This window comes from Hyperolius riggenbachi, chromosome 12, assembly GCF_040937935.1.
Source record: "Hyperolius riggenbachi isolate aHypRig1 chromosome 12, aHypRig1.pri, whole genome shotgun sequence".
Taxonomy (NCBI): domain Eukaryota; kingdom Metazoa; phylum Chordata; class Amphibia; order Anura; family Hyperoliidae; genus Hyperolius; species Hyperolius riggenbachi.
In genome coordinates, this window is record NC_090657.1 from 6,464,641 (window position 1) to 6,487,286 (window position 22,646).

Genomic DNA, 22,646 nt, shown 5'->3' on the forward strand with positions numbered 1-22,646 from the left:
TCAAAATTTTAACGTTGCAAGCTTCTAAAACGATACCATACTTAAAAAACTATAATGTTCTAATGTTGATAACTATATTTATCGGGCTCACTTTTTTCTGCTTTTTTTTCACCATATTAACGATCATTTCATGAGTCTATGGCGGCCCCCTTTTCGTGCACTAGCTGCCGGCGCCCTTTTTTCCTGCTACCTTTCTGAGGTTTCAGGTTGGCTCTTAAACAAGTGACTACCTCAGTGGTATTGATGTTTCAGAGAAGGTTTAATTCCATCCTTAGTTATTTGGTATAAGCTGTCTATGGTTCCTTCAGCCTCTGAAAAGTGTACTTTTTGGAACTTGTAATTGCTAAATTAATAATAATACTTATGCACAAATGCAAATATGATAACCGTATGGCCTATAAAAGGTAGGAAAACATGTTTTTATTGAATATTATGTTCGGGTTTTATACCGCTGTAACCCAGGGACTGCTGCTAAATGACAAAATCCTGGGCTCTAGCTGCCTGTGAGTAATATTATACTGTACCCCAAAATCTAAAAATACTGTACCCCAAAGCAACTTCTGGTTCTTAATGGAATTCTTATGCATGTTTCTGCTTAAATCCCTTATGAGCCTTTCTTTTTGTTTTTCCAAAATTATAGGAATACAAATACAATCTAAATGCTCCCCCCCCCCCCAAAAAAAAACCCAGAAACCAAGAACCTTAAAGAGACACTGAAGCGGAAAACAAATGATGATATTATGATTTGTATGTGTAGTACAGCTAAGAAATAAAACATGAAGATCAGATACATCAGTCTTGTTTCCAGTACAGGAAGAGTTGAGAAACTCCAGTTATCTCTATGCAAACAAGCCATTAAGCTCTCCGACTAAGTTATGCTGGGAATACACGTTTTGTTTTTGCCTTCGTTTTAGCCTTCGATTCGTTCGGTAAACGAATCGAGTGTTGAAAACGTATGTGAAAATAGTCATAATCTCATTATAGTTGCGATTAATAGACCCCAAAAACGAACGACTAGTGATCGAACATGTTTGATATTATCTCTCTTTATCCATCTAATCGAGCCATTGGTAGGCTTGATGGCTGTTCAGATCGATTATATATTCGTTTATGCCGTCCGTCCCTGTACTATGTTTCGTTTCTTTGCAGCCTTCGATCATTGGAAAAACGAAACCATCAGAATTGAAAAAAAAAACGAAACCGTGGGTGGTGATATTAACCGTACGGTCGATTATTTCGGGATCGAAAAGGACAAAAGGCACAATCGAAACGAAGGTTTAAACGAAGGCAAAAACGAAACGTGTATTCCCAGCATTAGTGGTGGAGAGGGCTGTTATCTGACTTTTATTATCTCAACTGTTCCTGGACTATTTACTTTTCCTCTGCCAGAGAAGAGGTCATTAGTTCACAGACTGCTCTGAAAGACTCATTTTGAATGCAGAGTGTTGTGTAATCTGCACATATTATAGAATGATGCAGTGTTAGAAAAAACACTATATACCTGAAAATAAAAGTATGAGAATATTTTCTTTGCTGCTAATCTTCTAGTAATTATTCATAGTACACAACCAATTCACTATATCTTATTTTTTTTTTCGCTTCAGTGTCTCTTTAAAAGACGTAACCGGGTGAGAACATGTCATCAGCAGGAATGGCTTGCAACTAGCTACATACATATTGTTTGTAAGTTGTAAGATAGGAAAGTAATATGCCAGGAATGTCTATAAACAAAAATAAAACAACCACACATGCAGAAAAAAGAAAAGGGCATGATGTACTCATACACACACATAGACTGTCCAGTAAATGGCTGTATAGGTTTCTATACTGAGTAGCAGGACTGTTACCTAACAAATCGCACTTTATGAGTCGTAATACCAAATCTTTTCACGTTTTAACACTTTCATTTTTGAATGTTCTGCTACTTAAACTATACTGTGATTACTTTGTAAGGTGCCGCCATGCCGCCATTGCCTCGTATTTTGGCGATGAAAAGCCGGAGTGTGATAAATGCTGTGACTCCTGTAAGAACCCCGGCCTGGTGAAGAAACAAATTGAACAATTACAGAGTATCGTGTCGAATGGCAGGAGCAGAACCTGCATTGCACAGCCTGGGGCTCCGCCTGGGGCATTCGGATTTGACCCCGATCTTTATGAAGGTGGAAGGAAGGGGTATGGCTTTGCCAGGTAAGAGATCTGCTGCTGCATTATAGATCTGTTTAGCATGTATTGGTTGGATGGGTGAAGGTAATTGGCAGGGCTTTGGGCATCTTGGTTTAGCATGTATTGGTTGGATGGATGAAGGTAATTGGCAGGGCATTGGGCATCTTGGTTTAGCATGTATTGGTTGGATGGATGAAGGTAATTGGCAGGGCTTTGGGCATCTTGGTTTAGCATGTATTGGTTGGATGGATGAAGGTAATTGGCAGGGCATTGGGCATCTTGGTTTAGCATGTAGTTGGATGGGTGAAGGTAATTGGCAGGACATTGGGCATCTTGGTTTAGCATGTATTGGTTGGATGGATGAAGGTAATTGGCAGGGCATTGGGCATCTTGGTTTAGCATGTATTCGTTGGATGGATGAAGGTAATTGGCAGGGCATTGGGCATCTTGGTTTAGCATGTATTGGTTGGATGGGTGAAGGTAATTGGCAGGGCATTGGGCATCTTGGTTTAGCATGTATTCGTTGGATGGATGAAGGTAATTGGCAGGGCATTGGGCATCTTGGTTTAGCATGTATTGGTTGGATGGGTGAAGGTAATTGCCAGGGCATTGGGCATCTTGGTTCAGCATGTATTGGTTGGATGGATGAAGGTAATTGGCAGGGCATTGGGCATCTTGGTTTAGCATGTATTGGCTGGATGGGTGAAGGTAATTGGCAAGGCATTGGGCATCTTGGTTTAGCATGTAATGGTTGGATGGATGAAGGTAATTGGCAGGGCATTGGGCATCTTGGTTTAGCATGTATTCGTTGGATGGATGAAGGTAATTGGCAGGGCATTGGGCATCTTGGTTTAGCATGTATTGGTTGGATGGATGAAGGTAATTGGCAGGGCATTGGGCATCTTGGTTTAGCATGTATTGGTTGGATGGATGAAGGTAATTGGCAGGGCATTGGGCATCTTGGTTTAGCATGTATTGGTTGGATGGATGAAGGTAATTGGCAGGGCTTTGGGCATCTTGGTTTAGCATGTATTGGTTGGATGGATAAAGGTAATTGGCAGGGCATTGGGCATCTTGGTTTAGCATGTATTGGTTGGATGGATGAAGGTAATTGGCAGGGCTTTGGGCATCTTGGTTTAGCATGTATTGGTTGGATGGATGAAGGTAATTGGCAGGGCATTGGGCATCTTGGTTTAGCATGTATTGGTTGGATGGATGAAGGTAATTGGCAGGGCATTGGGCATCTTGGTTTAGCATGTGTTCGTTGGATGGATGAAGGTAATTGGCAGGGCATTGGGCATCTTGGTTTAGCATGTATTGGTTGGATGGATGAAGGTAATTGGCAGGGCATTGGGCATCTTGGTTTAGCATGTATTGGTTGGATGGATGAAGGTAATTGGCAGGGCATTGGGCATCTTGGTTTAGCATGTATTGGTTGGATGGATGAAGGTAATTGGCAGGGCTTTGGGCATCTTGGTTTAGCATGTATTGGTTGGATGGATGAAGGTAATTGGCAGGGCATTGGGCATCTTGGTTTAGCATGTATTGGTTGGATGGATGAAGGTAATTGGCAGGGCATTGGGCATCTTGGTTTAGCATGTGTTCGTTGGATGGATGAAGGTAATTGGCAGGGCATTGGGCATCTTGGTTTAGCATGTATTGGTTGGATGGATGAAGGTAATTGGCAGGGCATTGGGCATCTTGATTTAGCATGTATTGGTTGGATGGATGAAGGTAATTGGCAGGGCATTGGGCATCTTGGTTTAGCATGTATTGGTTGGATGGATGAAGGTAATTGGCAGGGCATTGGGCATCTTGGTTTAGCATGTATTGGTTGGATGGATGAAGGTAATTGGCAGGGCATTGGGCATCTTGGTTTAGCATGTATTGGTTGGATGGATGAAGGTAATTGGCAGGGCATTGGGCATCTTGGTTTAGCATGTATTGGTTAGATGGGTGAAGGTGATTGGCAGGGCATTGGATATCTTGGTTTAGCATGTAGTTGGATGGTTGAAGGTAATTGGCAGGGCATTGGGCATCTTGGTTTAGCATGTATTGGTTGGATGGATGAAGGTAATTGGCAGGGCATTGGGCATCTTGGTTTAGCATGTATTGGTTGGATGGATGAAGGTAATTGGCAGGGCATTGGGCATCTTGGTTTAGCATGTATTGGTTGGTTGGATAGATGAAGGTAATTGCCAGGGCATTGGGCATCTTGGTTTAGCATGTATTGGTTGGATGGATGAAGGTAATTGGCAGAGCGTTGGGCATCTTGGTTTAGCATGTATTGGTTGGATGGATGAAGGTAATTGGCAGGGCATTGGGCATCTTGGTTTAGCATGTATTGGTTGGATGGATGAAAGTAATTGGCAGGGCATTGGGCATCTTGGTTTAGCATGTATTGGTTGGATGGATGAAGGTAATTGGCAGGGCTTTGGGCATCTTGGTTTAGCATGTATTGGTTGGATGGATGAAGGTAATTGGCAGGGCATTGGGCATCTTGGTTTAGCATGTATTGGTTGGATGGATGAAGGTAACTGGCAGGGCATTGGGCATCTTGGTTTAGCATGTGTTCGTTGGATGGATGAAGGTAATTGGCAGGGCATTGGGCATCTTGGTTTAGCATGTATTGGTTGGATGGATGAAGGTAATTGGCAGGGCATTGGGCATCTTGGTTTAGCATGTATTGGTTGGATGGATGAAGGTAATTGGCAGGGCATTGGGCATCTTGGTTTAGCATGTATTGGTTGGATGGATGAAGGTAATTGGCAGGGCATTGGGCATCTTGGTTTAGCATGTATTGGTTGGATGGATGAAGGTAATTGGCAGGGCATTGGGCATTTTGGTTTAGAATGTATTGGTTGGATGGATGAAGGTAATTGGCAGGGCATTGGGCATCTTGGTTTAGCACGTATTGGTTGGATGGGTGAAGGTAATTGGCAGGGCATTGGATATCTTGGTTTAGCATGTAGTTGGATGGGTGAAGGTAATTAGCAGGGCATTGGGCATCTTGGTTTAGCATGTATTGGTTGGATGGATGAAGGTAATTGGCAGGGCATTGGGCATCTTGGTTTAGCATGTATTAGTTGGATGGATGAAGGTAATTGGCAGGGCATTGGGCATCTTGGTTTAGCATGTATTGGTTGGATGGATGAAGGTAATTGGCAGGGCATTGGGCATCTTGGTTTAGCATGTATTGGTTGGTTGGATGGATGAAGGTAATTGCCAGGGCATTGGGCATCTTGGTTTAGCATGTATTCGTTGGATGGATGAAGGTAATTGGCAGGGCATTGGGCATCTTGGTTTAGCATGTATTGGTTGGATGGATGAAGGTAATTGGCAGGGCATTGGGCATTTTGGTTTAGCATGTATTGGTTGGATGGATGAAGGTAATTGGCAGGGCATTGGATATCTTGGTTTAGCATGTATTGGTTGGATGGATGAAGGTAATTGGCAGGGCATTGGGCATCTTGGTTTAGCATGTATTGGTTGGATGGATGAAGTTAATTGGCAGGGCATTGGGCATCTTGGTTTAGCATGTATTGGTTGGATGGATGAAGGTAATTGGCAGGGCATTTGGCATCTTGGTTTAGCATTTATTCGTTGGATGGATGAAGGTAATTGCCAGGGCATTGGGCATCTTGGTTTAGCATGTATTGGTTGGATGGATGAAGGTAATTGGCAGGGCATTGGGCATCTTGGTTTAGCATGTATTGGTTGGATGGATGAAGGTAATTGGCAGGGCATTGGGCATCTTGGTTTAGCATGTATTGGTTGGATGGATGAAGGTAATTGGCAGGGCATTGGGCATCTTGGTTTAGCATGTATTGGTAGGATGGATGAAGGTAATTGGCAGGGCATTGGGCATCTTGGTTTAGCATGTATTCGTTGGATGGATGAAGGTAATTGGCAGGGCATTGGGCATCTTGGTTTAGCATGTATTGGTTGGATGGATGAAAGTAATTGGCAGGGCATTGGGCATCTTGGTTTAGCATGTATTGGTTGGATGGATGAAGGTAATTGGCAGGGCATTGGGCATCTTGGTTTAGCATGTATTGGTTGGATGGATGAAGGTAATTGGCAGGGCATTGGGCATCTTGGTTTAGCATGTATTAGTTGGATGGATGAAGGTAATTGGCAGGGCATTGGGCATCTTGGTTTAGCGTGTATTGGTTGGATGGATGAAGGTAATTGGCAGGGCATTGGGCATCTTGGTTTAGCATGTGTTCATTGGATGGATGAAGGTAATTGCCAGGGCATTGGGCATCTTGGTTTAGCATGTGTTCGTTGGATGGGTGAAGGTAATTGCCAGGGCATTGGGCATCTTGGTTTAGCATGTATTGGTTGGATGGATGAAGATAATTGGCAGGGCATTGGGCATCTTGGTTTAGCATGTATTGGTTGGATGGATAAAGGTAATTGGCAGGGCATTGGGCATCTTGGTTTAGCATGTGTTCGTTGGATGGATGAAGGTAATTGCCAGGGCATTGGGCATCTTGGTTTAGCATGTATTGGTTGGATGGATGAAGATAATTGGCAGGGCATTGGGCATCTTGGTTTAGCATGTATTGGTTGGATGGATAAAGGTAATTGGCAGGGCATTGGGCATCTTGGTTTAGCATGTGTTCGTTGGATGGATGAAGGTAATTGGCAGGGCATTGGGCATCTTGGTTTAGCATGTGTTCGTTGGATGGATGAAGGTAATTGGCAGGGCATTGGGCATCTTGGTTTGTCTCTGCTGTTTTTTTGTCTTATCTTCTTACAGATTTCTAAATTGAAATCGCTGTTTTTTTTCTCACTTCTCTTTTTAAGATATGATGAGGAATCTGATGAAGAGCGAGAGGATTCAACTGACAACCGCAAGAAAGAGTGGAACAAATTCTACCAAAAACAAATGAAACTGAGGAAGGTGAGATGACAAACCGGACGCAAATTGTGTTGTTTAAAGAGACCCCGCGGGGGGCGTGGCCAGATCCGGTAGAGTCCATTGCCGCTTCTCCTGCTTGCTGCAATCCTCCACTTTCACTTCTGTGACCTTTGGGGTCGCGACGCTGCAGATGCAGCTCCTCGGAGAGCACAGAGCACTGATTGGCATGGAGGGGGTGGGGGAGAAACTGGGAGCAGGCAATGTAGAGCCAGCGAGAAGGCTCTGATAGGCGGGGAAGGGCTGTTACACAGATGTTCCTATCCTGCAGCCACAAATAACACTCTATCAAAGCGTAGGAACAAAGAGTGGTCTTATTTCCACATCTAGCCAGTCAGCTTGTAGCCCAATGAAGACATTGCCTGCTGCTTACATGCAATAGAGACGCGAGGGAAAATTAGCCCTGAGTAATGCCAATAGCAGAATATAATCCTATATAATAAAACCCTAATGTCCCTGCCCGTGTGTCGGTGCTTTTTTGCACTGCGCATGTGCAGGGACAGACGCACAGACACTGCAGAGAGCTGGAGGAGGACGGGGCCAGAAGGAGTGGGCGGGTGTGCAGGGACAGAAGCACAGACACTGCGGAGAGCTGGAGGAGGACGGGGCCAGAAGGAGTGGGCGCATGTGCAGGGACAGACGCAGAGACACTGCGGAGAGCTGGAGGAGGACGGGGCCAGAAGGAGCGGGCGGGTGTGCAGGGACAGATGCACAGACACTGCGGAGAGCTGGAGGAGGACGGGGCCAGAAGTAGTGGGCGGGTGTGCAGAGACAGACGCAGAGACACTGCGGAGAGCTGGAGGAGGACGGGGCCAGAAGGGGCGGGCGCATGTGCAGAGACAGACGCAGAGACACTGCGGAGAGCTGGAGGAGGACGGGACCAGAAGGGGCGGGCGCATGTGCAGGGACAGACGCACAGACACTGCGGAGAGCTGGAGGAGGACGGGGCCAGAAGGAGTGGGCACATGTGCAGAGACAGACGCAGAGACACTGCGGAGAGCTGGAGGAGGACGGGGCCAGAAGGAGTGGGCGGGTGTGCAGGGACAGACGCAGAGACACTGCGGAGAGCCGTAGGAGGACGGGGCCAGAAGATGCGGGCGCATGTGCAGGGACAGACGCACAGATACTGCGTAGAGCTGGAAGGAGACGGGGCCAGAAGGGGCGGGCGCATGTGCAGAGACAGACGCAGAGACACTGCGGAGAGCTGGAGGAGGACGGGGCCAGAAGGAGTGGGCGGGTGTGCAGGGACAGACGCAGAGACACTGCGGAGAGCTGGAGGAGGACGGGGCCAGAAGGAGTGGGCGGGTGTGCAGGGACAGACGCAGAGACACTGCGGAGAGCCGTAGGAGGACGGGGCCAGAAGATGCGGGCGCATGTGCAGGGACAGACGCACAGATACTGCGTAGAGCTGGAAGGAGACGGGGCCAGAAGGGGCGGGCGCATGTGCAGAGACAGACGCAGAGACACTGCGGAGAGCTGGAGGAGGACGGGGCCAGAAGGAGTGGGCGGGTGTGCAGGGACAGACGCAGAGACACTGCGGAGAGCTGGAGGAGGACGGGGCCAGAAGGAGTGGGCGCATGTGCAGACAGACGCAGAGACACTGCGGAGAGCTGGAGGAGGACGGGGCCAGAAGGAGTGGGCGCATGTGCAGGGACAGACGCACAGATACTGCGTAGAGCTGGAAGGAGACGGGGCCAGAAGGGGCGGGCGCATGTGCAGGGACAGACGCAGAGACACTGCGGAGAGCTGGAGGAGGACGGGGCCAGAAGGAGCAGGCGTGTGTGCAGGGACAGACGCAGAGACACTGCGGAGAGCTGGAGGAGGACGGGGCCAGAAGGGGCGGGCGCATGTGCAGACAGACGCAGAGACACTGCGGAGAGCTGGAGGAGGACGGGGCCAGAAGGAGTGGGCGCATGTGCAGGGACAGACGCAGAGACACTGTGGAGAGCTGGAGGAGGACGGGGCCAGAAGGGGCTGGCGCATGTGCAGGGACAGACGCACAGACACTGCGGAGAGCTGGAGGAGGACGGGGCCAGAAGGAGTGGGCGCATGTGCAGGGACAGACGTACAGACACTGCGGAGAGCTGGAGGAGGACGGGGCCAGAAGGAGTGGGCGGGTGTGCAGGGACAGACGCACAGACACTGCGGAGAGCTGGAGGAGGACGGGACCAGAAGGGGCGGGCGCATGTGCAGGGACAGACGCACAGACACTGCGGAGAGCTGGAGGAGGACGGGGCCAGAAGGAGTGGGCGCATGTGCAGGGACAGACGCAGAGACACTGCGGAGAGCTGGAGGAGGACGGGGCCAGAAGGAGTGGGCGCATGTGCAGGGACAGACGCAGAGACACTGTGGAGAGCTGGAGGAGGACGGGGCCAGAAGGGGCTGGCGCATGTGCAGACAGACGCAGAGACACTGCGGAGAGCTGGAGGAGGACGGGCCCAGAAGGAGTGGGCGCATGTGCAGACAGACGCAGAGACACTGCGGAGAGCTGGAGGAGGACGGGGCCAGAAGGAGTGGGCGCATGTGCAGGGACAGACGCACAGACACTGCGGAGAGCTGGAGGAGGACGGGGCCAGAAGGAGTGGGCGCATGTGCAGGGACAGACGCAGAGACACTGCGGAGAGCTGGAGGAGGACGGGGCCAGAAGGAGTGGGCGGGTGTGCAGGGACAGACGCAGAGACACTGCGGAGAGCTGGAGGAGGACGGGACCAGAAGGGGCGGGCGCATGTGCAGGGACAGACGCACAGACACTGCGGAGAGCTGGAGGAGGACGGGGCCAGAAGGAGTGGGCGCATGTGCAGGGACAGACGCAGAGACACTGCGGAGAGCTGGAGGAGGACGGGGCCAGAAGGAGTGGGCGGGCGCATGTGCAGAGACAGACGCAGAGACACTGCGGAGAGCTGGAGGAGGACGGGACCAGAAGGGGCGGGCGCATGTGCAGGGACAGACGCACAGACACTGCGGAGAGCTGGAGGAGGACGGGGCCAGAAGGAGTGGGCGCATGTGCAGGGACAGACGCAGAGACACTGTGGAGAGCTGGAGGAGGACGGGGCCAGAAGGGGCTGGCGCATGTGCAGACAGACGCAGAGACACTGCGGAGAGCTGGAGGAGGACGGGCCCAGAAGGAGTGGGCGCATGTGCAGGGACAGACGCAGAGACACTGCGGAGAGCTGGAGGAGGACGGGGCCAGAAGGAGTGGGCGCATGTGCAGGGACAGACGCAGAGACACTGCGGAGAGCTGGAGGAGGACGGGGCCAGAAGGAGTGGGCGCATGTGCAGGGACAGACGCAGAGACACTGCGGAGAGCTGGAGGAGGACGGGGCCAGAAGGGGCGGGCGCATGTGCAGAGACAGACGCAGAGACACTGCGGAGAGCTGGAGGAGGACGGGACCAGAAGGGGCGGGCGCATGTGCAGGGACAGACGCACAGACACTGCGGAGAGCTGGAGGAGGACGGGGCCAGAAGGAGTGGGCGCATGTGCAGGGACAGACGCAGAGACACTGCGGAGAGCTGGAGGAGGACGGGGCCAGAAGGAGTGGGCGCATGTGCAGACAGACGCAGAGACACTGCGGAGAGCTGGAGGAGGACGGGGCCAGAAGGAGTGGGCGCATGTGCAGGGACAGACGCAGAGACACTGTGGAGAGCTGGAGGAGGACGGGGCCAGAAGGGGCTGGCGCATGTGCAGGGACAGACGCACAGACACTGCGGAGAGCTGGAGGAGGACGGGCCCAGAAGGAGTGGGCAGGTGTGCGGGCGCATGTGTCGGACAGACGTGTGCGTCGGACAGGCAAGCGCGGTGGTATTAGTGACAGATCTCGCCTCCAGCCCCGTAGCTCGTGAGGTCCTCTGGGTCCCCTCGGTGGTCCTGCTGGCATTAGACTGTAAAAACATTTTCAGCGTTATTTCTTCTATCCTATAAGTTCCTATACCTGTTCTAATGTGGTCTGTGTTACTACAGCCTTTCCTACTTGCACCGTCTCTGTAATATATCTAATCTTCTTTTCTTTGTCAAGCTTTGTCGACCCAGAGAGCAATGGGCTGCCTCTGTTGTAATGAATGCAAGTTATGCACGCCCCCTGCAGGCTCTGTGTGCTTCGTTTACTTCTCACAGACAGTGATGCAGTTTGTGAGGCTGAGATGCTGAGAAACTGTGAGAATCCCAGACTGCAGTGCAGATAATTCACTGCACTAGTGGCTGCAGCTCTGGCCTAACACTGCTACCGCCTATAGAGCGCGTCCTAGTGGCTGCAGCTCTGACCTAACACTGCTACTGCCTGTAGTGCACGTTCTAGTGGCTGCAGCTCTGGCCTAACACTGCTACTGCCTATAGAGCGCCCCCTAGTGGCTGCAGCTCTGGCCTAATACTGCTACTGCCTATAGAGCGCTCCCTAGTGGCTGCAGCTCTGGCCTAACACTGCTACTGTCTATAGAGCGCCCCCTAGTGGCTGCAGCTCTGGCCTAACACTGCTACCGCCTATAGAGCGCGTCCTAGTGGCTGCAGCTCTGACCTAACACTGCTACTGCCTGTAGTGCACGTTCTAGTGGCTGCAGCTCTGGCCTAACACTGCTACTGCCTATAGAGTGCCCCTTAGTGGCTGCAGTTCTGGCCTAACACTGCTACTGTCTATAGAACGGCCCCTAGTGGCTGCAGCTCGGGCCTAACACTGCTACTGACTAAAGAGCGCCCCCTAGTGGCTGCAGCTCTGACCTTAAACTGCTACTGCCTATAGAGCGCCTCCTAGTGGCTGCAGCTCTGGCCTAACACTGCTACTGCCTATAGTGCACACCCTAGTGGCTGCAGCTCTGGCCTAACTGCCACTGTCTATAGAGCGCTCCCTTGTGGCTGCATCTGTGGCCTAACACTGCTACTGCCTATAGAGCGCTCCCTAGTGGCTGCAGCTCTGGCCTAACACTGCTACTGCCTATAGAGCGCCCCCTAGTGGCTGCAGCTCTGGCCTAACACTGCTACTGCCTATAGAGTGCCCCCTAGTGGCTGCAGCTCTCAACCGCTTTGAGTCCACCCGGAGAAAAGCGTAATATAGATCGGAAAAAGCTCTTGCAGTTCTCAATTTGCTACCTACCTATTTGATATGTATGTAGGAATTGACACCTTAATCTTATCAGTAAACAATTGACTAAAAGTTATCAATGAGCTGACACTGCTGCACTTGTTTATTTCTTAGAGCAAAGAGCTGGAAGAATTCATCCCTCCAAGTAGGTGCAGATTATTATTACACTTTCTACATAAAGCCACTTTTTGTCATCTTGTAACTTGCATTAAAGGGAACCCGAGGTGAGCCAGATATGGAGGCTGCCATATTTATTTCCTTGTAAACAATGCCAGTTGCCTCGCAGCCCTGCTGATCTTCTGGCACAAGTAGTGTCTGCGTCAAAACCCTGGAACAAGCATATGGCTAATCTAGTAAAACCTGAGCCAGCTAAGTCAAAGTCTCGAATCTGCTGCATGCTTGTTCAGGGTCTATGGCTAAAAGTATTAGAGACACAGAGTTAGGACAGCCAGGCAACTGGTATTGTTTAAAAGGAAATAAATATGGCAGCTTCCATATCCCCCCTCACCTCGGTTCCCTTTAAGAAATGGGATCCTAAATGGAGAAAAAAACAAACTATAGACAATAATACATAGTAGCTCTTTTTCTTCTAGCCGTGTGTACACACACTCATACTACATGCACCTATATCTATCTTTAGATGTTTTTATACACTGTGTCTATACATAGTGACAAGGTATAGGGAGCAGGCAGTGACAGGATACACTGAGCATCACAACCAAGGAGGTGGACTTTATAGAAAATAACACAACTAAGATCCTGTGGGACTTCCTGATCCAGATGAACAGAGATACTGGCCAGTAAACCAGACACTGCAGTACTAGACGTATTGGGTGAATGGGATTATGAAACCCACTCCCATTTTAGGACCTTTGTTCAGTAGCCTCCAGGACAGGTGCACCATGAGATGACCTAGGCTCCTCCCAGGATCCAGAAACGTCCACTTGAGTACGCTATACATAGTTACATAGTTACTTTGGTTGAAAAAAGACATACGTCCATCGAGTTCAACCAGTACAAAGTACAACTCCAGCCTGCTCCCTCACATATCCCTGTTGATCATAAAATCCCTGGATTAACATCATTGGCATTACCTAGTAATTGTAGCCATGGATGTCATTCAACGCAAGGAAAGCATCTAAGCCCCCTTTAAATGCAGGTATAGAGTTTGCCATAACGACTTCCTGTGGCAATGCATTCCACATCTTAATCACTCTTACTGTAAAGAACCCTTTCCTAAATAAATGGCTAAAACGTTTTTCCTCCATGCGCAGATCATGTCCTCTAGTCCTTTGAGAAGGCCTAGGGACAAAAAGCTCATCCGCCAAGCTATTATATTGCCCTCTGATGTATTTATACATGTTAATTAGATCTCCTCTAAGGCGTCTTTTCTCTAGACTAAATAAACCCAGTTTATCTAACCTTTCTTGGTAAGTGAGACCTTCCATCCCACGTATCAATTTTGTTGCTCGTCTCTGCACCTGCTCTAAAACTGCAATATCTTTTTTGTAATGTGGTGCCCAGAACTGAATTCCATATTCCAGATGTGGCCTTACTAGAGAGTTAAACAGGGGCAATATTATGCTAGCATCTCGAGTTTTTATTTCCCTTTTAATGCATCCCAAAATTTTGTTCGCTTTAGCTGCAGCGGCTTGGCATTGAGTACGATTATTTAACTTGTTGTCGATGAGTACTCCTAAGTCCTTCTCCAAGTTTGATGTCCCCAACTGTATCCCATTTATTTTGTATGGTGTTAGACCATTGGTACGACCAAAATGCATGACTTTACATTTGTCAACATTGAATTTCATCTGCCATGTATGTGCCCATATAGCCATCCTATCCAGATCCTGTTGCAATATAACACTATCTTCCTTAGAGTTGATGATTCTGCACAATTTTGTATCATCTGCAAAAATAGCAACATTGCTCACTACTGTATCCACTAGGTCATTAATAAATAAATTGAAGAGCACTGGACCCAGTACAGACCCCTGTGGGACCCCACTGCTAACAGTCTCCCATTTTGAGTATGATCCATTGACCACAACTCTTTGTTTTCTGTCCATTAGCCAGTTCCCTATCCATGCACACAGACTCTTCCCCAGTCCTTGCATCCTCATCTTTTGCACCAGACTTTTGTGGGGAACAGTGTCGAAGGCCTTTGCAAAGTCTAAGTATATCACATCTACAGCATTCCCAATATCCATATTAGCATTCACTACCTCATAAAAGCTGAGCATGTTAGTCAAACAGGACCTGTCTTTAGTAAACCCATGTTGATGCTGAGAAATAAGATTATTTTCTACTATGAAGTCATGTATAGTATCTCTTAGTAACCCCTCAAATAGTTTGCATACAACTGATGTTAAGCTTACAGGTCTATAATTTCCTGGATCTGATTTTTTGCCCTTCTTAAATAATGGGAAAACGTGGGCTGTACGCCAATCCACTGGGACTCTGCCAGTTGCAAGAGAGTCACAAAAGATAAGATAAAGGGGTTTATCTATAACTGAACTTAATTCCCTTAGGACCCGAGGATGCATGCCATCCGGGCCAGGTGCCTTGTCTATTTTTAATTTATTTAGTCTTGCCTTTACTTCTTCCTGCGTTAAGTATTTAATATTACAGTTAGAAGATTGAGACTCTTCCGCCTCTGTAATTTGCAACAGTGCTGTTTCCTTTGTAAAGACAGAAGCAAAGAAAGCATTTAATAACTCTGCCTTACCTTGGTCATCCACCATTGAGTTCCCACCCTCATCCTTTAGGAGTCCTATACAGTCAACCTTTCTTTTTTTAGAGTTGATGTACTTGTAAAACTTTTTTGGGTTAGATTTGATATCCCTAGCGATTTGATTTTCAGCTTCGATCTTTGCCAGCCTAATTTCTTTTTTACAATTTTTATTGCACTCCTTATAATTGCTTAGTGCAGCCTCGGTCCCCTCCTGTTTTAGGACCTTATAGGCATTCTTTTTCCTCTTCATTTTATCTTTAACCTTTCTATTCATCCATAGAGGCCTTTTTTTATTCCTAGACATTTTGTTTCCATATGGGATATACATACTACAATATTGATTGAGAATACGTTTAAAAGCTTGCCATTTCCCTTCAGTGTCCTCCCCTTGTAGTACATTATCCCAGTTCACCAAACTTAGTGCCTGCCTGATTTGATTGAACTTTGCTTTTCTAAAATTCATAGTTTTAGTGGTCCCGCTGCCCCGTGGCCTATCAGTCACCAGATCAAACGTTATCATGTTGTGATCACTATTTCCCAAATGTTCTTGAACCTGCACATTTGATACATTATCTGGTCTATTCGAAATGATCAGATCCAGTAACGCATTCCCCCTAGTTGGTTCCGTTACCATTTGAGTCATGTAATTGTCCTGTAGTGCTGCCAGAAATCTGCTGCTTTTACCAGAATGGGTAGCCTCAATACCCCAGTCAATGTCTGGAAAGTTGAAGTCGCCCATAACTATGACCTCATTTTTACTTGCCGCTTTTTCAATTTGCTGTAGTAATTGCAGTTCTGCAGCTTCATTAATATGAGGTGGTCTGTAGCATACCCCAATAAGCAATTGGCAACTTTTATTTCCACCATGAATATTTACCCAAACGGACTCCACATCTTCGCAATCTTCCTCCATCTCATCGTTGAGGACAGCTGTAAAAGAATTCTTAACAAAGAGACAAACCCCTCCACCTTTTTTCCCTGTTCTATCCCTCCTGAACACATTGTATCCTTTTAAATTGGCTATCCAGTCATGACTTTCATCCATCCATGTCTCGGTTATTCCCACAATGTCATAGCCTTTGTCATTAGAGACCTCACTAACCAGTTTTGACGTTTCCTGTTCCAGGAAACAAGAATGTTCTAGGTTGCTCACCAGCCTGTGAAGCCAGGTGTGCTAGAGGCTAGGTTGGCGACATATAGGAGACCCAGCTGGAGGAACCTGGAGAGCTGTGGTTCCATGCTCAGGCGGTGGGTTTCCTTGCCGTACTCCCTGTCCTTCCTGTATGGCCACCCTGTTTGTTGGTGGATCCACATGGGAGCAGGGCTGTCTGTGATTCCCCTACAGTGGAGGCTAACTTGCACACCATAGCTGACTGAGAGGTGGGCAGTCATTTTCCTCCTGAGGGATACCCACAGTGCCTGCGTTCTTTGGAACTCCTGCTCTTCCATGATGTCACCACTGGTGTGCGGGGAAGAGACACTGGATTCATAGCAGCCTCGGTTGTGCATCACGTCTGCGGTGAAAGATGGACTCTAAGCTGGAGACAGGAGAGGCCAGCAGGCTGCTCATGTCTGCTGGAGAGCAGGAGCATAAAGCTGCCTCTGTATGGATGCCTGATACCGTGTTTCCCTGACACAGTCTTATTAATTTTTGCTCCAAAAGATGTACTAGGGCTTATTTTCAGAGCATGTCTCTGTTTTTGGGGAAACACTGGTAGTTTTCCTATACATAATGTATATACTGCATGCCATGCTGAAACACAAGCAGCATACACAGAGCTAGTGGTTTGCAGATATTGGCTCTCACTTACAAGAAACTGATTCTGCTGCTCATGCGGGTGAGAGTCTATTTCTTGCAGGCAGAGAACTCTGTCAGGCTCCCCAGAGCTATGATAGGATAAGCTGTGTGTCCTGGGAAGAGTTGAAGTGCTGCTGATACTTATCAGGACAGATCAGGAGGGCTGGCTCCAACAAAAACACACATTGCCTGACACACATATACAGGACTGTATAACTCACATTATACTGCTGCTCTCCTGTATCCAGGCTTTGTATTGCGCGTGACTTGCTGGTGTCATGTGGGCTGCTGCTAGTGCTTACATTCAGGGGATGTCTTATATTTCAAGCATGCAAGGAATTCCTGCTAGGGCTTATTCTCAGGGGATGCCTTACTTTAGGGGAAACACGTTATGATATTTGTATTTATACACCTCTGATCTATGTGTGCTGTGTTATAACAGGCTATAGCAGCAGAATATAAGGGCTGAATATATTACATCCACACTAGTGGTACTATTCTGATCATGTCTGATCTGTAGAATAGTGTATCATGTATGGGAAAATATTATGTACTATTGTATTGGAGACTGTACCACTTTTGAGGGCCTTTATATATTTTTGCTTTAATTGAAGCAACACTGGCTAGATTTACATTCCATTTTTGCATCCTCTGCAGGTGAGGACTGTCCACTTAAGGATGGCGCTAGTGGAAAAATCCCTAAACTCACGGTCAAGGTAAGAGTTGGACAGTTGTGGACTTTCTCATTTACACATATCCATTTGTGATCTGATTTCACTGTGAGTAGCCTTTGCACAATACTATTTTACCAAACCAGTTATTGCAAACCTGTGGCGAAAAAAAAAATTAGATACTTACCTCCGTAGAGGAAAGTCTGGTAAGCAAAACCATTGGATTTGGCTGCAGTGTTTAAAAAAAAAATCTTACTTATGCTCCAAAATGCCGCTGATACTTTCTCCAAGAAATTGCCTCAATATTTGACTTTTAAAGGCATTTAAAAAAAACAAACAGATCTTCTTGCTTGGGACTTGCTTAAAGCAGTAGGATTAGCCATACTATACCAGGGGGGAAAAAACACATATATAAGTAGACAAATACTTGATCTACTTACATAACACATGTATTGTACTGTCCACGTTTTGATTTCAGTGAATGTTATATAGTAATTGAAGAGAATTCTGTTCCTGGTGGGGGCCATGTCTTTTGCCCACAGTTTAGGCTAAATCCTGATGTCATTTCTGCCCTTTACTTTTTTTCTTGTCTCCTCCAATCGCTGAGTCGCCTCAGCCATACCGTGCGGCGGCAAAGTGGTAGCTGGAGGACCAGCGATGCAGATCTGCGTCACCAGGTGCCTCCCTAATTAATCAGGAAAGGCGGCTCGCGCGAGCGGCCGTTTCCTATTAGATCACGGAGCGGGTCTCCGTGAATAGCCTGCGAGCCGCTGATCGCGGCTCGCAGACTAAATGTAAACGCAGGAGACGTGTGTCTCCTTTGTTTACATTGAACGGCGCTGCTGCGCAGCAGCGCCGTAAGGCATTTCGGCGATCCCCGGCCAATCAGCGGCCGGGGATCGCCGCCATGTGACAGAGGACGTCCTGTCACAGGCTGCACAGGACGGATAGCATCCTGTGCAGCCCCGATCACCAGGGTGGACAGGTAGGAGAGGGAGGGGGGGAATTCCGCCACGGAGGGGGGCTTTGAGGTGCCCCCCCCCCCCCCCCCCCCCCCCGCAACATGCCTGCCGACCGGAGCGATCAGACCCCCCCTGCACATCATACCCATAGGGGGGAAAAAGGGGGAGCGATCTGATCACTCTGCGTGCAACCTGATGTGTGCTGGGGGCTGCAGAGCCCACCCAGCACAGATCACAAAAAACAGCGCTGGTTCTTAAGGGGGGGTAAAGGCTGGGTCCTCAAGTGGTTAAAGAAAACCTGAACTGAAAATGAAAAGTCAAAATAAGCATACACAAGTCATACTTACCTCCCGTGTAGTCTACTCCTCAGTGTCTTTCTCCTGTCCCGCATCCTGGTTGTTCACTGTGATCAAGGGAATTTTCCGTTGTCCATTTTGAAAATGGCCATTACCCATAACAGCTTACAGTTAAACTGTAACATCGCCCACTTGAGCCATAGGGAAACGTGGACATTACCTGGTACATCAGTTTTCCTCTCAGCTATAACTGACAGCAACTGATATTTTACTGACAGCAACTGATATATTTCAGATCTGACAAAATATTGTCAGAACTGGAAGGGATTATTGTCAGAAGAAAATGGTGAGCTTCTGAGAGGAACTGATGGCAAGGTAACTATGTAATGTTCATTTGAAGTTACCTTGTGTTTATTTTAAATATTTTTACTCAGTACAGGTTCTCTTAAAGTATGTGATAACTCCAAATCATAACAGTAGAAAAAGTTTTGAAAGTTTTGAATGCAGGATTAGCATCTTTATCACTTAATACACTCAGACCAGTTGCTGTTGAAATCTGATTTTTATGGTGACGATACCGCTTTAAAGAGGAACTCCAGTGAAAATACTGTAATGAAAAAGTGCTTCATTTTTACAACAATTATGTATAAATGATTTAGTCAGTGTTTGCCCATTGTAAAATCTTTTAAATCCCTGATTTACATGCTGACATTTATCACATGGTGACATTGTTACTGTTGGCAGGTGATGTAGCTGCTGCATGGTTTTTGGCAGTTGGAAACAGCTGTAAACAGCTATTTCCCACAATACAACAAGGTTCACAGACAGTAAAACTGCCAGGAGTACCATGGTCCTCAGAGCTTCTTCAGAGCTCCTTGTGGGAGGGGTTTCACCACAATATCAGCCATACAGCACCCCCTGATGATTAGTTTGCGAAAAGTTAGATTTCTCATGTAAAAGGGGGTATCAGCTACTGATTGGGATAAAGTTCAATTCTTGGTTGTGGTTTCTCTTTAAGCCCCTAGCAGCCTATGTGTCCCTCGCCACAGCTCCGCTCCCAGCCCTGATCCCGGGTCCCCTCCATAGCAGCCAGTAACCTGGCGAGGTCGGCCGCTTCTGTGCCTGTGCAAGAGCCTGGCCGCGCTGCTTGCGGATGACCACCTGTTGCTGGGAACATTCTGCGCAGGTGCAGGCGTTCCGGAATTCTGGAATGGCAGTCCAGAGGAGCTGCTATTAAAGCACTTATCTTAACCCGAGGAAGCGACTTTAAAGCTTTGAAACGCGTTGTCTTACATGCGCAATACTTTTTAAATAAAAATGTGACATTAATATAGCTGAATAATTGGGGAGTTAAGCTCATGTTTATCTTTCTATTCCCTCTATACAATATCCCATAGATTACTCTTTACTGATTGGGCACCTCCAGAAGCTTGCTGTTTCATAGTCTTACCCCATTGTTAGGCAATATTATGCTGCTCACATGGATTCCTCCTTTCTAAAGCTGCGACCATCAAATTCGAGGTTTGTAAAGGCCGAGTGGAAAGGGCCCAAATGCTGGATAAAGTGGTTGCCTGATTAAGCAACCCACACTTGTGAGTCTATTGCTGTACACTCTTACACATTTCTCTTGTGCCAGAACATACTACACCAGACCAGCTCCTGGTGTCCCTGTGGGGTTTTCGTCTATTTTTATCCAGGATTCTGGTACGGTATTCAGCTTCTTCAGTCTGCATCATATTCAGCTGTAACAGCCTCACACCTAAAGCAATAAGGTCCTGTAGCAAAGGTCAGATGAATTACTGACTTTATGTGGAGGGTCTTGAAGAATGCTACTTGAGTAGATAAAGTGAACCTCCAGACTAAAAATCTACTCCGCAGCACTGAAAAGGCTTGGTGTTTCTTTAACAGTTTCACAGCATTAGAGCTTTGTTTTTCTTACCCAAGCCTCATTTTTAGCTGCACAGAAGAAAACTGCCCGGGCATTTTTCCCCTGATGCTGTGCAAAGCATGATGGGAATTCTGATGTTGTTCTCGTTCTGCTGTTTTGGTGCAAATTGTTTTTGTTTTTAATTTTGAATTTGAGATTTGAAGTCTAGCTGGTGCAGCTGGGAGGAGTAATCAGGACACAGGACAGTTGGAACTGTGTCTTATGCTCCTTGTCACCTCCTTTCAACCAAAAAGATGGCTGCCCCCATGACAAAGATGGCAGCCCCCATGAAATCACAAACATTTGCCTGTTCTTTTAAAACAGGGTGGGTAAGAGATTATATTACCTATCTATTCTAATTACCACAACTAATGTAACTTAATGACAGTATGTTTGTTTAGGCTGAAGTTCCTCTTTAATTATTTATTGAATCGGAGAATGCATTGCTAGCATGTAAATGCAGGCAGATCAGGAAGTGTGAGTGTGTCATAGCTGCTGCTTCCCAATGGATAGAGATAAGCTGAGGTAGAGACCGCATTGTCCGATACTTTAAGTGCCACTATTTATTTTCAGTTGTAAAATGAGCATGTGACCTATGTCTGACTAATACGTCTTTCATTAGGCTCGAGAGCACTGCCTTAAGATGTTGGAGGAAGCCCTGAGCAAAAATGCACAAGTAACGGACAGCCAAGATTGGTAAGCTACATTCTTATCCATGGGTACAAAAAATCTTATGCGCTTAGGATAGTATTATTGCAGACGTGACTCGCGTTCCACTATTGCTGTGTTTGTCAATAATCCTAAAAGAAAGTCCGCGCTGAAAATCATAGGCTAAAAATACAAAACAGTCTCACATACCCATGTCTATCTCATTATGCCACATGTCAGTTGTGGTATCCTTTAAACAATACCAGTTGCCTGGAAGCCTTGCTGATCTCTTTTACTCACTCTGCAGTAGTGGCTGAATCACACACCTGAAACAAGCATGCAGCTAATCCAGTCTGACTTCAGTCAGAGCACCTGATCTGCATGCTTGTTCAGGGGCTGTGGCTGAAAGTATTAGAGACACAGGATCAGAAGGAGAGTCAGGCAACTGGTAGTATTTTACAAGGAAAAATCCACATCCTTCTCAGTTTAGGTTCCCTTTAACATGGTGGTTACATGACCTCTACCGCCTCAAAGGGAACCTGTGATCCTCCAAGCTATTTTGTCTCAGATTGCTGTCCTGCAACTCACTGCACTGCATCCTAGAAGCCCCTGTACCAGGGTCGGACTGGGACACTAAGGGCCCACCAAGGAAGTTTCAGCCTGGGGCCCCTCCTCCTCGCCACCCCCCCCCCCCCCCCCCCATTTTGGGCTCACATACACATGTACTCTAGAAATTTTGCATGAGTTTATGGTAGGAAAAAGATTGTGAGCACTTCTGAGGACAGTCTCCAATAGGGATATGCAGCGCGCCGCAGCGAAAGTAAATGGGTGTCACCACGCACTGGAACATCGGCGTGGTCACGATGAGTCATGGGCAGACTTAAAAAAAAAAAAAAACACAACATAAGTAGCGGTGTTATTCACAGAGATTAGGTCCGACCAGATACATTTTAGATAAAATATTCAAGTAGTTACATGCCTCATGATAATTCATCAAGTAGTCAAATCGCAGCAGATTTTCCGACAAAATGCAATCAGGTTGGCGGCTGATACCCCCACAAAATGCAATCAGATTGGCGGCAGATACCCCCCAAAATGCAATCAGGTTGGTGCCAGATACCCCCCCCAAAAGTGGGCAGCAGTGACCAGAAAATCGTAATGTGGGCAGCAGACACCTGAAAATCGCAATGTGGGCAGCAGTGACCAGAAAATCGTACTGTGGGCAGCAGACACCAGAAAATCGTAATGTGGGCAGCAGACACCAGAAAATCGCAATGTGGGCAGCAGACACCTGAAAATCGCAATGTGGGCAGCAGTGACCAGAAAATCGTACTGTGGGCAGCAGACACCAGAAAATCGTAATGTGGGCAGCAGACACCTGAAAATCGCAATGTGGGCAGCAGTCACCAGAAAAGCGTAATGTGGGCAGCAGACACCTGAAAATCGTAATGTGG

General features: G+C 47.4%; 1 protein-coding gene across 2 annotated transcripts in view; it reads left to right on the forward strand.

The window, feature by feature from the left end:
- Positions 1-22,646, forward strand: part of RECQL5 (RecQ like helicase 5) — a 179,269-nt gene that overhangs the window by 126,865 nt on the left and 29,758 nt on the right. For both annotated transcript variants that reach the window (XM_068262699.1, XM_068262698.1), the window contains 5 exons: positions 1,954-2,187; positions 6,976-7,072; positions 12,271-12,301; positions 17,346-17,404; positions 21,167-21,240. In XM_068262699.1, coding sequence (XP_068118800.1) covers positions 1,954-2,187; positions 6,976-7,072; positions 12,271-12,301; positions 17,346-17,404; positions 21,167-21,240 — 495 coding nt within the window. The remainder of the gene's footprint in view (positions 1-1,953; positions 2,188-6,975; positions 7,073-12,270; positions 12,302-17,345; positions 17,405-21,166; positions 21,241-22,646) is intronic.